This window comes from Hemibagrus wyckioides, linkage group LG05 (genome assembly GCF_019097595.1).
Source record: "Hemibagrus wyckioides isolate EC202008001 linkage group LG05, SWU_Hwy_1.0, whole genome shotgun sequence".
Taxonomy (NCBI): Eukaryota; Metazoa; Chordata; class Actinopteri; order Siluriformes; family Bagridae; genus Hemibagrus; species Hemibagrus wyckioides.
In genome coordinates, this window is record NC_080714.1 from 4,294,989 (window position 1) to 4,311,377 (window position 16,389).

At 39.5% G+C, this 16,389-nt stretch overlaps 1 protein-coding gene across 2 annotated transcripts; it reads right to left on the minus strand.

Annotated features, from left to right (window-relative positions):
• Nucleotides 1–1,265: 1,265 nt before the first annotated feature.
• On the minus strand, nt 1,266–14,939 carry stx2b (syntaxin 2b). 2 transcript variants are annotated; one of them, XM_058390740.1, is made up of 11 exons: nt 14,615–14,939; nt 12,952–13,032; nt 12,645–12,744; nt 10,654–10,728; nt 10,307–10,380; nt 9,210–9,318; nt 7,006–7,079; nt 6,770–6,907; nt 5,361–5,471; nt 3,224–3,396; nt 1,266–3,126 (listed from the first exon to the last, which is right to left on the minus strand). In XM_058390740.1, exons 1-10 carry the CDS (start codon nt 14,642–14,644, stop codon nt 3,259–3,261), a joined length of 930 nt encoding a protein of 309 aa, XP_058246723.1. In that variant the 5' UTR covers nt 14,645–14,939; the 3' UTR covers nt 1,266–3,126; nt 3,224–3,258. The 2 variants fall into 2 exon arrangements, with proteins under 2 accessions (XP_058246723.1, XP_058246724.1); XM_058390741.1 differs by lacking the exon at nt 3,224–3,396.
• Nucleotides 14,940–16,389: the final 1,450 nt, after the last annotated feature.

Genomic DNA, 16,389 nt, shown 5'->3' on the forward strand with positions numbered 1-16,389 from the left:
TCTAACTCAAAGATCAGACCATAATCAGAGGATAAAACCTTGTGCTGTCTTTTCTAGATATTCTAGACATCCTATAGATGGTAATAAATGCTAGCGAATCTTCTACATGTGTGTTCTCTATACTGCAATATATATATATATATCGTAATCTGCTAGTTCAGAATCAGATCGTAAAGTGGAATTCTGGGTAAATTCTTCTCTTGATGTCGTGCGTTACGTTGACTGTCTAAGAGCTGTAAAGTAATGAATCGACCTTTAAGATGGACGCAAGAGGAGACAATATTGAGACAGAGACCATGGTCCTTTCTGGAAATTATGGTCACAACCACAAGATGGCACACACACACACACACACACACACACACACACAGGGAAGGTTGGCGATTCTGGAAAACCTGCACTGATGTAAAATTGTGTGTGTGCACTTTTAAATTCTCATCATAATATGGGTTTCCTCTGGGTTCTCCAGTTTCCTCCCACTTCCCAAAAACACTCTATTAGGTGTACTGGATATTCTAAATTGCTCCTATGTGTGAGGGAGTGTGTGAATGTCTGTATTCCTTCTCCTTCCTCAGGTCCAGAGTTCCCGGGATCGTCTTCAGATCCTGACCAGGATAAAATGAATGAATGATTCTTCTACAGAAGGTCCTCACGTGAATCCTGAGAGAATTGCTATGCGAGACGTCCAAAGCTGGTACTCGACTCGCCTCGACTCTCATGTTCCTTCCTTTTAAGGAATCTTGCGTACAATCACAACCACCACATTTTATTCGTTCTAAAATTCATTCCCCCTTTTTCACACATACACACACACACACACAATCTGGATCATACACACATCACTCACTGTACACAGTTTATAAATTATAAATGAAATTACAGAAACAAGATTTGGAGGATTTAGTAATAGCAAAGGGACGAGAAGGAGAATATTTCACTCACGTATAAGCGCTCTGTCCTGATGGAACCGCGTCTCTCGTTTACGCCTCATCAGGTTCTAGCATCAGCTTTATGGGTCAGGAGGGCTGTGTGTGTTTATTATCTTGTGTGTGTGTGTTTGAGAGAGAAAGAGAAAGAGAGTTCCTCATGTGTTCCTGCACCTGCCTCCATTTTGTCACACTCACTGAGTTGCTCATCATGATAAGTGTGTAATATTTTCAAAGAATGTATGCATCCTATAATATATATATAAACATACACATTTAGTGGAGATTTTTGACACAAGAATTGAATACACATGTTGCACAATTTCATTTTAGTTCCAGAAATTATGGATTTTATTTTACATCCATGGTGATAGGAGCAATCAGTACATCCAACAAATTCTCACAAACATGTTCAAAGGTCTGATATCACCCTTCCAGTGTTGATAGTCTGTGACATTACTTTAAAAGAATGACCATCTTGGTCCATTTTCCAGCCTGGTCTGAGGTGTAAAGCAGATGAAAATCTCACACACGTGATACAACATGGCAGCATTTAAAGTGAGCTGTGAATCTGTGCACCATGATGTCATCATTAAAGGCATTTCAGTGCTAGCTTTTTTAACATTTGGCTGAATATTAAGTGCACTTGATGTGTGTGTTCTGAGTACAGTATTAAGCGCACTTAGTCGGGATCACATCAGGCGTCTGCGGCCTCCGGTCACACCTCACGAGGCAGCGACGTTACACATCATAGCGCTGCGGAGCGAGAACACTACTCAACTGTGCAACTCTCAGCAAGAAATTTCCTCCATTATTTCTGTTTTTGTAGGTAATGGAGTTAGCAAGGACAGAAATGGGTGGAGCTACCAGTTTTGCATAGAGTGCAACAGCAAGCCTAAATCAAGAAAAATTCAGGCAAATTACAAAAACAGGAACGTTACAGGCAAATGTCCACCACTAGCTGTGCACAATATGAAATCAGCATCAGTGTGACGAATTAAAGGAAAAAATGGTTGTCTCTGTTATTCAGTGGGGGTTTGGGGGGCATTTTTTACATTTTATTTTTGGCTACATTTGTCCACTTACAGGGAAGCAAATCAACTTTGGACTGATCGCATTTCTCTGGTGGGTGTGGTCTTTTACAGGATGACTCTGCCCACATCTACCAGGCATGATTACATTACAACGGACAGATTGACAAGGATGTAAATCATATGCTGTGGCCTTCAAACTCCAAAGGGGGGATTTTGAATCAGAAATCATCTTTATTTATGGAATGCAAGCCTAAATCAACAAAATTTCAGGCGAAGTTTCCAGAGAAATTGGAATTGTCCACCACCGGCCGTGCAAGATATTAAATCAGTTTAACCGTAAACAATATGTGTGACGAATTAAAGGAAAAAAATGTTTTTTCTGTTATTCATTGGGCGTTTGGGGGCATTTATTCATTTTAATTGCCATGGTTTGGCTACATTTGTCCACTTACAGGGAAGCAAATCAACTCTGCTGTTCTTTGGACTGATCGCATTTGTGGGTTACAGGATGACTCCACCCACATCCACCAGGCATGATTACTCACTGAACAGATTGACAAGGATGTAAATCATATGCTGGGGTCTTCAAACTCACCAGATCTTAACCCAAGGGGGGTTTTGGAATATAATTACACATTCAAATATTGACCTCACGTTGATGTTCATTTGAAATTGGTAGCTACAAGCTTCATAGTTCAGTCACCAAATACGTCTTGGCTGATCGATTACATTTTCGTGTTCATATTTTTGGCCAAAATGTTGTGTAATAGGCATCAAACTACAGGAGCAGAGTGTGTGAGGTGATGATGAGAAAACTTCATCTCTCCAAAAGAAAGATCATCTCATTACAAGAACAAGAAAAAAAAAAAAACTGGCCATGAATATCTATGGCAAAACATCACAGTAACAAAGTATTAAATCTCAGCTCCTGGAGAAATGTTGAAAATTTCTTCTTTGACATTTGAACGTCTATAAACGCGAGCTCATGAGATTAGAAAACGCAGCAGTAGCAAAAATGGCTAAATAGAAATCTTTTTAGCTTAGCTCAGAAGGTTCTGCACTTCTTTGGTTGGAGTCTTTGGCGGCTAACTAGCAAACACTCCGACGATCACGATGAGCAGAAGAAGGAGGCATGCCGATCCACAAATGGCAACATACACAATTTTCTAAAAAAATAAATAAATAAAGGAGAAAGAGAAAATATTGTAAATATTTCATCTGCAAATCAGACATTAGCATGAGCTTACATGAGGAAATACATACTGTGCTTGGTCAGTGTGTTAGTAAAGAAGGCATGCTTAAGCGGGATTGGTTGATGTGGTAATGGAGGAGGCAGAGGTTATGGTCGATTTAGACGACAGGCCCACAGAAAGGCCGATGATTAGTGCGAGGACACCGATTATCACCAGCAGGATCGCAGCCAGGATGATATATTTCTGTCCAGAACACAGAAAAACAAAGGTTTCCTCATAATGATTATTAAATAATATTCTGTTTAGGTGACCAGTGGGTGTGTCCTTCATGGGGATGAGTCCATATTTAAAACGAGTAACATTTTTCTTAACCTCCTAAGACCTGAGCTTGCATTTTAGATTTCTTCTACCTATTTGGGGTTAGGAGGAACCAATAAATATAATAACCAGATATTATCTTTGAACATGAAGCCACTTCTTTTGTGTACAGCAGGTTCCAGTTACAAAGAATTTAGTATTATGGTGCACACAACCAAAAATGTGATGTCCACGTATGTGGACGCCAGGTTTAGGAGGTTAATTTTAAATATTTCTTAATAACTCCAAAGCACACACAAGTAGCTTTATTTCTGTGTAAAAAAGGGGGAAAGGGTCTTTCACATATACTCTATACTTAGCTCAACTCATGTTGACTAGCTAACTAGCAGAAATCCTGTCAGGTTTTGTTATCCAGCTATCAGGCATTAGCAGAAAACTGAGCAAACGTTTATAAATATGATTATATTGTTATTAGTTATTTAAAAAATCCTGTCAGGCTAGCTCATGATAGCCAGCTACTGAGGATTATCAATAAAAACTTTAAAGTTTCTGTAAAATGAAGAAACATTTATAAATATAATATATTATTAGTTATTTTAGAAATCCTGTCAGGTTAGCTCATGATAGCCAGCTATCAAGAATTATCAATAAAAACTTAAAGGTTTCTGTCAGAAATCCTGTCAGGTTTTGTTATCCAGCTGTCAGGCATTAGCGGTAAAAATTAACAAACATTTATAAATATGATATATTATTATTCAGCTATCAGGCATTGACAGTAAAAATTAACAAACATTTATAAATATGATATATTATTAGTTATTTTAAAAATCCTGTCAGGTTAGCTCTTGATAGCCAGCTATCGAAGATTAACAATAAAAACTTTCAAATAAAAAACGTTTCTGTCAGAAAATCCTGTCAGGTTAGCTTAAGTTAGCAATCCAAGGATCCTCAAATGTGTGGATTATGACCAATTTAAAAAAATGACTTACTTTATTTATAAAATCCCAGTAAAGTTACATTTTAGTAGCTAGCTGGCATGCATTAGCAGTAAGAATTATGAGCATTTATGAATTTGAGCTGTTAGCCAGCTAGCTAGCCTTAACACAAATTGATATATATTTATCAATTATATTCAAAATGGTTCAGAAGTCCTGTCAGATGAAGCAGAGTTTTGACAGCTGGCATTAGCATTAGCAGTCAGGATTATGAATATTTAAGAATATGATTTAAGAAGTGTTATTGGTTTAAAAAAAAAAAACAAAACCTGTCAGGTTAGCTAGCAAGGAAACAGAGGCAGATAGGTGTGATTTACAGAACTTGTGTGACTTAAATATCTTTATTAACAAAATCCCAGCTAGCTGGTTAACATTAGGAGATAGGATTATTATTAACATTTATGATCTAAAATATCTTTAATTATTAAATCCTGTCAGGTTAGCTCATTATAGCTAGCTGGCAAATGCGCAGATAATTAGGAATGCCAGCGAGTTCCTTCTTTTTATTCAAAGCTTTCCATATATGGATCCAAAGACATACCCACATCCCACGCCAACTCACATTTCTGTATATGGACTTGTTTAAGAGGTGATGTGTTTGCATATATGGAAAAATTATGTGTGTATGTGTGTGTGTGCATGTCTGTGTGTGTCTCACCATACACTCTTCAACTGATTAACAGCACATGTCAAGTCACTGATTCGTTTTTGCTTCAAAACGAGTGAAAAATGTAAAAGTGGTTTAAGTGCAGGTTAAAACGATAATAAAACCACCCTGCAGGTATGTTCAGACATGTTTAAACCTGTGTGATTGAAATTTAGCAGAATGTGAAGTGAAAGTGGATGTGTGTGTGTGTGTGTGTGTGTGTGTGGGTGTTTTTTTTTTTTTCGTACCCGGCGGGCGCTCTTCTGGTACCTCACAGCTTTCTTCACCTCCTCATTAGCTTTGCCTACATACTCCACTGCGTTCCTCACGTTGTTCTCTATGTTGTCGATCATCTCACCCTGTCAAGACGGACATTATTAAATTATGAAAAATGAAAACAATCAGCAACAATTCACCTGTACAACTTTTAGCCGGTTTCAATGTAGGGAGCTTAACATATTTGATTCTCACATTTTATTGAAAATCTAGATCTAGTTAACTATAAACATTTTGCAAAGTATGTGTCTAAAACGTTTTATGTAGATTATGTGGATTTCAGATACCATAAGACATGATATTTTAAGCTAAATATAAAAATACAGTAATAAAATCTAATATTAAAGTAGCAATACTCAATATTTGTCATATTATATATATTAGAACTCTATAGTCTATTACTTTGCTAGAAAAAAATCTGGAAACCTGCTTTGCTTGCCCTCCTGTCAGTCATTTTATAGACACGCCCCCAAAGCCCATTCACATCTTCGTACAACATGAGGAGAAGATATAACTCAATCAATCAAATGTCTGAGTGCACTTGTAAGGACAATCCTTGCTAATGATAATTCTAGTTAGCATGCTAATGTGCCATAAGCTGTATTTTGAGGGCGAAGCTTTGTGTACATGGGTGGAAATAAGGGGCGGGCTCAATGACTAGAAAAATAACTCAATTCTTATTTTTCACCAATCCTACCTGATGCACCTTTAATGTATGTAATTCAATGTGTGCCATTAAAAGAACATACATAGCCTTTGATTCAAAAGTCAGGACCGATAAATATACATCAATACATTAATATACACTGACCAGGCATAACATTATGACTACCTGGGCACCCTGACTGATCTGCGGCTATGCAGCCAGATACGCAACAAACTGTGATGCACTGTGTATTCTGATACCTTTCTATCAGAACCAGCATTAACTTCTTCAGCAATTTGAGCAACAGTAGCTCGTCTGTTGGATCGGATCACACGGGCCAGCCTTCGCTCTCAACGTGCATCAGTGAGCCTTGGCCACCCATGACCCTGTCCCCGGTTCACCACTGTTCGTTCCTTGGACCACGTTTGATGGACACTGACCACTGCAGACCGGGAACACCCCCACAAGAGCTGCAGTTTTGGAGATGCTCTGATCCAGTCATCTAAACAATTTGGCCCTTTTTCTCAAACTCGCTCAAATCCTTACACTTGTCCATTTTTCCTGCTTCTAACACATCAACTTTGAGGACAAAATGTTGAATTGCTGCCTAATATATCCCACCCACTAACAGGTGCCATGATGAGGAGATCATCAGTCTTATTCACTTCCCCTGTCACTGGTCATAAAATTATGCCTGATCGGTGTACATCTTCACTGATTAATCAAGCGCTCCACCTGCGTCTCTACAAGCATAGCCATGTCCATAAACATGTCGTGGAGCTCTTTGATGCTGGACTCGAGACGTATGATGTCTTTGTGCCGTGACTCGATCTCGTTCAGCGCCTGCCGGGTGATCTGTGAGTCCAAGATTATCTGAGGAGAGAGAGAGAGAATCAGTGAATTGCTGTCTGCAGATGTGCTACAACATTGACTTCAACACTGAATTCAAGATTCCAGTTCATCAGACTCACATCCGAGGTAAAAATTGAGGGGTTCCCGCTCTCCAGCATGTCCTCCAGTTCCTCATTGGTGGTCCTCCTTCCAGCTGCAAGAACATACAACAACTCTGAATGATACTCATCTCTGATATTTATGCACACAGGGTGTTTATTTATATATATATATATATATATATATATATATATATATATATATATATATATATATATATATATATATATATATATATATATAAAAAAATGTGTGCGTGTGTGCATGTGTACGAGATGTACACTAAAATGTGACTGTACGTAATACTATTGTGTCCCTGATGTTTATATTCATTTTTGTATGAGTGTGTGTGTGTGTGTGTGTGTGAGAGATAGACTGAAACACAACCCTGTAGGACTTGTGTTTATTCAGCTGGGAGAAGCAGAAAATCAAGAGCTAGAACAATAGCATGACTGAAACCTATATGTCTATAATCATGTGTGTATGCACACACACAAACACACACACACACACGCAGGTATGCTGGGAAGAAATTCTCTTCATTTTGTCTTACCATCCCGTTCCACAGACTTGGGGAACGTGATACAACCTTAACCAGCATGATCTAAGCGATAAACACACAATATATTTGCTAAAGCTCCATGCTGCTCCCACCGGGAAGGCTTTCTGTTACACTCCGGGGATGGGAGAGAAACATGGGAGAGGGGATTGCAGGGAGAAACAGTGGGGACATGAGGGACAAGGATGCTCACAGCTCCTGTTTATCGACCTAACATACACCTGATTGTGTGATATCCAGCATATTTGAGTAATTCTTCTAAATTCAGTCATATAATAGACATATTGATCAGAGGCTACTAGTTGAATGTTATCCCATCGTGACACAGAAATTGTACTGTAGTGTGTGGAAGCCTGAGGTAACATAAATTTGAAAGAAAATCCCTATGACACACATCAGTTAGATGTTTGATCGATGCTGTATTTTAAGGAGCTGGGATTAATCACACCTTTAAGAACACCCCTGACCTAGAGCAGAAATACTGCCCGAGTCACATGACCCTTCTCTCGGCCCGCTGTGGCGAGGACTATCCGATTCTCCAGTCTTGCGTTACCCAGGAAACGCCCACAACACGGTCTCTGGTGACAGAGAGGCTAGTCTCATGTGTCACATGCCGAACGAGGACCTAATTAAGCAGCTCCTGCCGGGAAACACACACACACAACTAGTCCCTGTGTACACACATCTTCATATTTACTCAATTTACTCAATTTACCCGGACATCTATCAAGATCAGTGGAAGTGTTGATAGATCCTAGATGAATCCTCATCCACCAACTCTAAGATTCTTGAAATTACAGCAGCATTTATGTATTTTCTAATATGAAACCAATAAGATAAAATTTCATTAAGACAACGCAATGAGCTACCAAAATATGACAAACGTTACACAGATTTTGCAGAAGTGTGACTTTTTCTGCCACAAAGGAAGCACAAGCTAAGCATCATGGCCCGATCTGAGGCTCAAGCGTTACAGCTTGCCTTTAGTTTGTTTAAAATGATGTGACTCTGATCAATGCTTGTTTTTTCTGATTGGTAGAATGATTTTCGCCATTTTCTCCTAATTAGGTCATTTGACAGTTCCTACCCATTAGCTGGTTCTTCCCCATAACAGTGGCTTCCTCCGAGACACGTAAAGTTAACTACGGCATCGTTTCAAACTGCTGTTGGGCCAAACTGAAGAAAGTGCGTTCTGCCCTCTTCCTCATACATGAACCTGCTAGTGTCACTGTGATTGACAGGGGAGTGACAGCATGCCCCGCCCACACAGACAGTACTGCGTTTTCTGATTCCTGGCATCAGTGAGACAAACGTCTTTTGTCAATACCACCTTTAAGATACTCCATCCACTACAGTTATTAGCAGCTCATGCTAGTAGTCAGTGATGTGTGTGTGATATGTGAGATATATGACAATCACTTGAGAAGTATTTCAAGCACGTATATGTGCTGGAGGTTATAGTCAGAAAGTAATTTACAAAAAGAAAGGTTATTTGAGTGTATGTATATGCAAACACACACACACCACAAATCAGTGGCTACTACCATTAATTGTTGGTATGTCTGGTGAGAAGAAATGTTACAAGTACATGCATGTGAGCGAGATCACAATCTCTTCAGTGTGTGTGTGTGTGTGTGTGTGTGTGTGTGTGTGTGTCTGTCTCACTAATCTCCAGCTGTCTCTGGATCCTGCCCTTGCTGCGCTCTCTGAAGGAGACCTGTGTGTCGTTGTACTCGGTCATGACTTCCACAAACTTCCTAGACAAGACTGCGTACTAGACCGAGAGAGAGAGAGAGAGAGAGAGAGAGAGAAACAACACAGTCAGCTTCAAAGCAATAGAAACAATGAAACCAATAAAAACACTAAAAAGGAGATCACACTGCAAATCTCTTCCATTTTAACTCTGAGACATGGGAAATGTTATTGCTTTATACAGAAATGCTTTCATTTTAATATTCATTTATTCTCTCATCTACAACAATTGCGTTATCCTGGTCAGGGACATGCTGTGGACGTACAATTTCAGGATCTCTGGGTACCAGGTGGGAATACACCTTGGCTGGGATGCCAGTCTGTTGCAAGGTGGCATGCTCACACGTATTCACACATAGGAGCAATTTTAGCACCTTTTCGTTTAGTCATCCATACAAACCTGGTTCTTTTTGCTAATATAAAACTTTGCTTGATTTCCAGAAAAGCATCAGACATGAACCATATTTCTATCACATCAGTGTCGATATTTCTTACCTCTTAAAGTGTCTCAAATTAAATTTGGAGTCAGGTTAGGGAAGGGCAGGGCAGGGCAACAATGTTCAAATATAATAAATAATTCAAAGATTTGTTTCCAGGTCATAAGATCATTTTGAAAATGTAGTTTTTGATAAAAGTGAAAATAATAATAATAAAATAAATAAATCATTAAATATTATGAGAAAAAAATATCTGCAATATTTCAAGAATAAAATGACATTTTGTCAAAAATATTCACAACTCTATTAAAATATTGTGCTTTTTATCATGCAATATAATTTTTTTCTCAAAATTTGACAATTTTATTCCCAAACAATTACAAGTTTATTCTCAAAATCTCACATTTTTATTTTAGAAACTCAGTCCCTAAAAACCCACTGTAGCTTCTCATAAGCGTTAAAATACGACTCCCTGATTCTTCGCTGTTCTTTTCCACCTCGTTCTAGCGTTAATTAAAAACAAAGCAAGGACCTAAGCTGGGTCCCTGTTTCTGAGAAGATGAGGATCTCCACCTGTGTTCTCTGGATGCGCTCATCCACTGAGGAACGGTTGGCTTGGTCTTCTGGAGGCAAGCTCTGCTGCATAGCTGAGGACCAAGACAGGAGAAATAATTACATCACGCCTCAGACGGGCCTGGAGTTTATTCATGCAGAAAATGCGATTTTTATACAGGACAGTTGAACTGTTTGACTTCTACCAGTAGAGATATTTAATTTGTTATGGCATGCGGATCATACTACTATGTGTAGGAAACAATCATTAGAGGTGAGGAAGCTTTAATCCTGTAGCAGTGGACTGAAAGACTTCTTTAATGGATGCAGAATGATATTCATTATGAGGATTACACACACACACTCACTTTTGAGTTTGGTCCGTACCACATTGGCATTTTTCTTGATTTCGACCATCAGCTGCTCGAGCTCCTCTTTGGTTTCTAAATGATGAAAAATCTGATGTTAAATAGTACAAACATATGTGAGTGTAGATTAATAGTCAGTGCAGAATGCCTATGAAAGAAGTTTGTTCTTGTTTTCACTTGCATTGTAGCAGCTGTAAATCTGCAGTGACTACAAATGGGAGTCTAGACAACAACAGAGCCTATGTGATCTGTGGTAAAGAGCACACATTGCTTCTTCTCCATCTCATATGACATGATCACCTTGATGTATGTATACACTATATCACCAAAAGTTTTGGGACACCCCTCCAAATCATTGAACTCAGGTGTTGTTTTTCAGGGGTTGGGCTCGGCCCCTTAGTTCCAGTGAAAGGAACTCTTAATGCTTCAGCTTCATACCAAGACATTTTGGACAATTTCATGCTTTGTGGGAACAGTTTGGGGATGACACTATATTGAATGGGGACAATACAGTGTCCCCATACACGACAGAACACCTTTGAGATGAATTAGAGTGGAGATTGTGAGCCAGACCTTTTCGTCCAACATCAGTGCCTGACCTCACAAATGTGCTTCTAGAGGAATGGTCAAAAAAATCCCATAAACACACTCCTAAACCTTGTGGAAAGCCTTCCCAGAAGAGCTGTTATAGCTGCAAAGGGCAGGACAACTCCATATTACATTCATGTGCATGTAAAGGCAGACTTCACAGTTTTGGCCTGGCTCACAGTCTTCACTCGAATTTGTCCTAAAGGTGTTTTAGGTCAGGATACAGGTCAGTCAAGTTCCTTCACACCAAACTCACTCATCCATGTCTTTATGGACCTTGCTTTGTGCACTGGTGTGCAGTCATGTTGGAACAGGAAGGGGTCATTCCCAAACTGTTCCCACAAAGCATAAAATTGTCCACAATGTCTTAGTATGAAGCTGAAGCATTAAGAGTTCCTTTCACTGGAACTAAGGGGCCGAGCCCAACCCCTGAATTCAATGATTTGGAGGGGTGTCCCAAAACTTTTGGCAATATTATGTATATATACACACACATGTTGATGTTTATAAACACGCCAAATCTTCCTGCAGAATGTTTCATGTTAGTGGAAGGAAAATTGATTTGCGCCACCCACTGATAAAAACGTCATTACCATGGCAACCAGTAGTAGGAACACCTACTGGCAGGTTCATAGTACAGAGACAGATGACTTGCAGAGATAAAATCACTGTATGTGTGAATGTGCTCTGGGTGAGCTGAGGCGGTGTATATTAGTTGTGTTGTGTATATGCGAGAGAGAGAGAGAGAGAGAGAGAGAAATAGAAAGTGAGAGAGAGAGAGAAAGAGAGAGAGAGAGCGAGAGAGAGAGAGAGCGAGAGAGAGAGAGAGAGAAATAGAGAGAGAGAGAGAGAGAGAGAGAGAGAGAGAGAGAGAGAGAGGGGAAATTAACATTTAACAGGTGCTGTAAACAAGTATTTAAAGCAGATGAATGAATGTATTTGAAGTCGGGAAAGGTGAGGTTTCCTTTGTATGTTTTATGTTTCCTGGAGGATGCAGTTGAAGAGTGTGTGTGTGAGATTTCCTGCTTTTACTGCTCAGTACTCAAGCGCAGTATATTTAGCCTGAGCTCCACTAGTTTGTGTGTGTGTGTGCATTTCAAACAATGCCTTCAGCCAGCGCTGTGACGCAAACCGAGCATTGTACATTAGCCATCAGGACAAAAAGTGCTGCGTTCCCAAACAAGCAGATGTTCTGAGTATAATGGATCATTTTCAGAGATTGTGTGTCAATCAAATGCAATAATCAAGACATTTGTATTTCGTAGCAATGTTAAAACTTACACCCTCCTCTCTAGTATATTCTGTTCAAACTGATCTGGGACCAGGGACACATACATCAGATGGAGTTTCTTGTGCGTGTGTGCGTGTGTGTGTGTGTGGTGTATTATTGAGTGTGTGCCCACTTTCGTCAGGGTTGGGAGCCGAGAGGATCGTGCTGTGCTTCTTTTTCACTTCGTTCACCTGCGAGGAAATCTTATCAATGATACTCCGGACTTCCTCCACCTGAAACACAGAGCTTCTGTTCGTTCAGTGTTATCTATTTGATTTCATTTATTTACCCGCTGTTACTCGTGTTTTTATCAATGGTACTAGATTTCACGTTTCTTACACTGTGTCCTTTACCAGGTCAGTGAGTTTGATCGAAATTCTGCCTCATTCGTAAGTTACTTCAGTGATAAATGTAAACAGAAATGTTTGTTAAACACGAACCTTTCTGAAAAAGCCCTCCATAAAGCCTCCTCGATCCACAGGAACCACCACGCTGCCATCTTCCTCATCGCTGGGCCTCCCCTATATACAGGAAACACTACTTGTTTATTCAAATAGAAATAGAAAATCGGAAATTAGCCAGTCATTTTAACCAGCAAGACATGAGTAATGCCAGTATTTTTAATCAAGATTGCAACCATTTTAAGAGTGTCCACTGCTCTGGCCCTGACCATTGGTGCCTCTATTAGCGCTTTTTGCAATAATAAGTCTATGGAGCTAGATGGGGCAGGCTGCATGCTGCCCCATGATTATTCAATATCTAGAAAAGCAAACAAATCAGCTTTAATTCATAAGAGAGCAATCATTTTAAAATGTCTGGTCACTCAAAATATGTAAGTATTATTAGTACTCTCATTAAGGTTTAAAATGTATAGAGTTGAAGGTTAAAGGTTGAAGATTAAAGCTGGGAATAAGGTTGAATTTTGACTCGGGGTTATATAGAACATTTTAGAAGGCTTGAATTTCTCCAATCATGTTTTTTTTTAAGTCTATATACTGTACATGGTCAGACAGTCAGTTATTCAGACATTTAATCAGACAGTTAATTAAGCTCTTTGGGAGTGAGATGGTTGGACAGGATAAGGAACGAGCACATCAGAGGGACAGCTCACGTTGGACGTTCAGGGGGACGAAGTTAGGGAGGCCAGATTAAGATGGTTTGGACATGTTCAGAGGAGGGAGAGTGAATATATCGGTAGGAGAATGTTGGACATGGAGCTGCCAGGCAGGAGGCAAAGAGGAAGGACAAAGAGGAGGTATATGGATGGAATAAATGAGGATATGAGGCTAGTGGGTGTAAGTGTTGAGGATGCTGAAGATAGGGATAGGTGGAGGGAGATGATTCGCTGTGGCCACCCCTGAAGGGAAAAGCCCAAAGAAGAAGAAGAAGAATTAAGCTAATCGATTAATCAGCCAGACAGGCAGTCTGAGTAATAGAAAGCCAGAAAGTCAGTTGTCAGAAAGTCAGCCAGAAAACCAGACAGTCATTCAGTCAGCCAGACAGAAGGTCACAAAGTCTGACCGTCCGTCAGAAAGTCAGAGAGATGGTCAGAAATTCAGACAATCAGACGGAAAGTCTGACAGTCAAACACTTTGATTCAGTCATTTCGACTTTAGACTAGCATTTAAACCCAAATCCAAGTTATAACACTTTGTAGTGTCACAGAAAGACAAAAGACAAATATACAAAAACTAGAATGTACAATCAACATCCCACACTACAAAACTCTCGTCTTAGAGTGTACATGTAAAAATGTGGGTGTGTCACTTAACCCCTATAAACTTATATAGGTCGTGTAGAGTTCGCTGAGACCTGCGTAAAGCATGCGCTGCGCTGATCTGCGCAAAAGCTGCGCTACTCGAACACACCCTAGGCCAAATCCCAAACAACTCCCTGCTTCCTATATAACTGTAATTGACTACGCATCAAAGCAGTGCTCTGTGCACACTATTTAGTGCACTATATTTCCAAAATGGCCGCCGTTTGGGATACAGCCTGGATATAGCTGACCTGACGCTAGCATCTGAAAAAAAAAACAGTTTGAGCCCGGCTCTAAAAGCACAAAAAAACTGTTGCATTTATGATCAAAATTAGTTTACTTACCGATTTCAGCTCAGCCAGACGGTCCCTCATTTTTTAAAATAAAATAACCGAAAACAAATGAACAAAAGTTATCTTCCTACGAATGAGACGTGCCGGTCCGTTTCCCTAAAAACACCGAAGTCCATCCCAACTCCGCGTGACACATCAACAGGCGGATAGTAAATAAAAAACCAACAAACAAACAGTCACGTAAACGTTATATGAGGGCAGTTAATACGAAAAATTGGTCATTAAAATGTGTTGTGAAGTAACGGTGATGAGGGTAACGGCCTCAGTGATGCTTCCTGCCATCAGAGTGAGCGCGCGCCGCACATACACCTCTGCTCACGCGAGCAAGGAGGTATGAGCGCGCGCGCGCGCACGGGATGGGGGGGGGTGTTGTTTCAAACAAACAAACATTTTTATCTCAAATCTGTAGTCATATTATTAAATTAGATTAAAAAAAAATATTATAAGGGGAAAAAAGTAATGAACAATGCAACTGATTAATTTAAATCTCAGGATTACATTATTTTCCCCAGAATTCCACTTTGACGAAAAATAAACATTAAAATAAAAACATATTTTTAATTGTTACCCGATTGAACAATCGAGTGTAAGCTGATTTATTTTTCTTTTGTGTATTTAGTTTAACTCATTAATAATGAATTTATTTACTCAGATTTATTGCTAAATTATTTATCCGCCGGTTAAAGGAGAGAAATAAAGGAATGTCAGTAATTTAGTGTCACAAATTTTTGTGGCGTTATTTTTACTACAGCACAGACACTGAATATGTCTGGTTCTAGTACTGTTTTGTCACTTTACACTTTCTGGATACTTCAATAGACAAACCTGGCTTGTTAGACACAGGAGTTGTGTAGGAGTAGGGGTCATCTCTTTCATTCGGAGTCAGACTGTAGCCACAATAAAGTTTATTATAGCAGCTCCATCTAAAACTGATACGACTCTAAAAGCTGTGAAAGAGCACCACCAACTGGACATGCAAAAAACAACCACAAACAATACACTGATCAGGTAAAACGTTGGGAGCAGTGAAGTGAACAAGACTAATGATCTCATCATGGCACCTGTTAGTGGGTGGGAAAAATGGACAAGCGTAAGGATTTGAGTGAGTTTGATGAAGAGCCAAATTGTGATGGCTAGACCACTGGATCAGAGCATCTCCAAAACTGCAGCTCTTGTGGGGTGTTCTGCAGTGGTCTGCGGTCTGCAGTGGTCAGTATCTATCAAAAGTTGCTGAAGAAGTTAATGCTGATAGAAATGTGTCAGAATGCACAGTACATAACGGGCCGGGGGGGGCACATTATTATGCAGGCGGTCATAATGTTATGCCTGATCAGTGTATATGCTTTTTTTTTTCCCTCACTAAAATGTCAGATAAATAATTAAGAACCTTATAGGCAGAAGATATATAATTAAAACATTATAAACAATCAGTGATCAAAGACCAAGATGTAAATCTCAAGGACACTTTCACACTTTCAACATTATCCGTTTTCAAGCACATACAGCATTTTCCTACATGCCAATCCATCATGCTGCCAAATTAGGCAATTATCTAGGATTATTTTTAATTAATGTTGTGATTAGTTTACAGTACTATTGCCTAGTACATAAATACAAAACTAGCTCCAGTCAGACTTGCGCATACACAAAACAGAAGAGGGTTCTGGAGCAGTCTAAAACCCCCATCATTTATCACATACACTAGACATTTTTCTATTTGCACTGCTGTACAATGAAGTATAAGTAACAGCACCTCAAGGACCACG

What these genes read in the sequence shown, in the direction of transcription:
- stx2b (XM_058390740.1), bottom strand. Translation starts at nt 14,644, where the DNA reads ATGAGGGACCGTCTGGCTGAGCTGAAATCG. An exon ending in GTCTGGCTGAGCTGAAATCG is followed by an intron (nt 13,033 to 14,614) that starts GTAAGTAAACTA and finishes TCCTGTATATAG; the next exon opens with GGGAGGCCCAGCGATGAGGA. An exon ending in CCTCAATTTTTACCTCGGAT is followed by an intron (nt 6,908 to 7,005) that starts GTGAGTCTGATG and finishes CTCTCTCCTCAG; the next exon opens with ATAATCTTGGACTCACAGAT.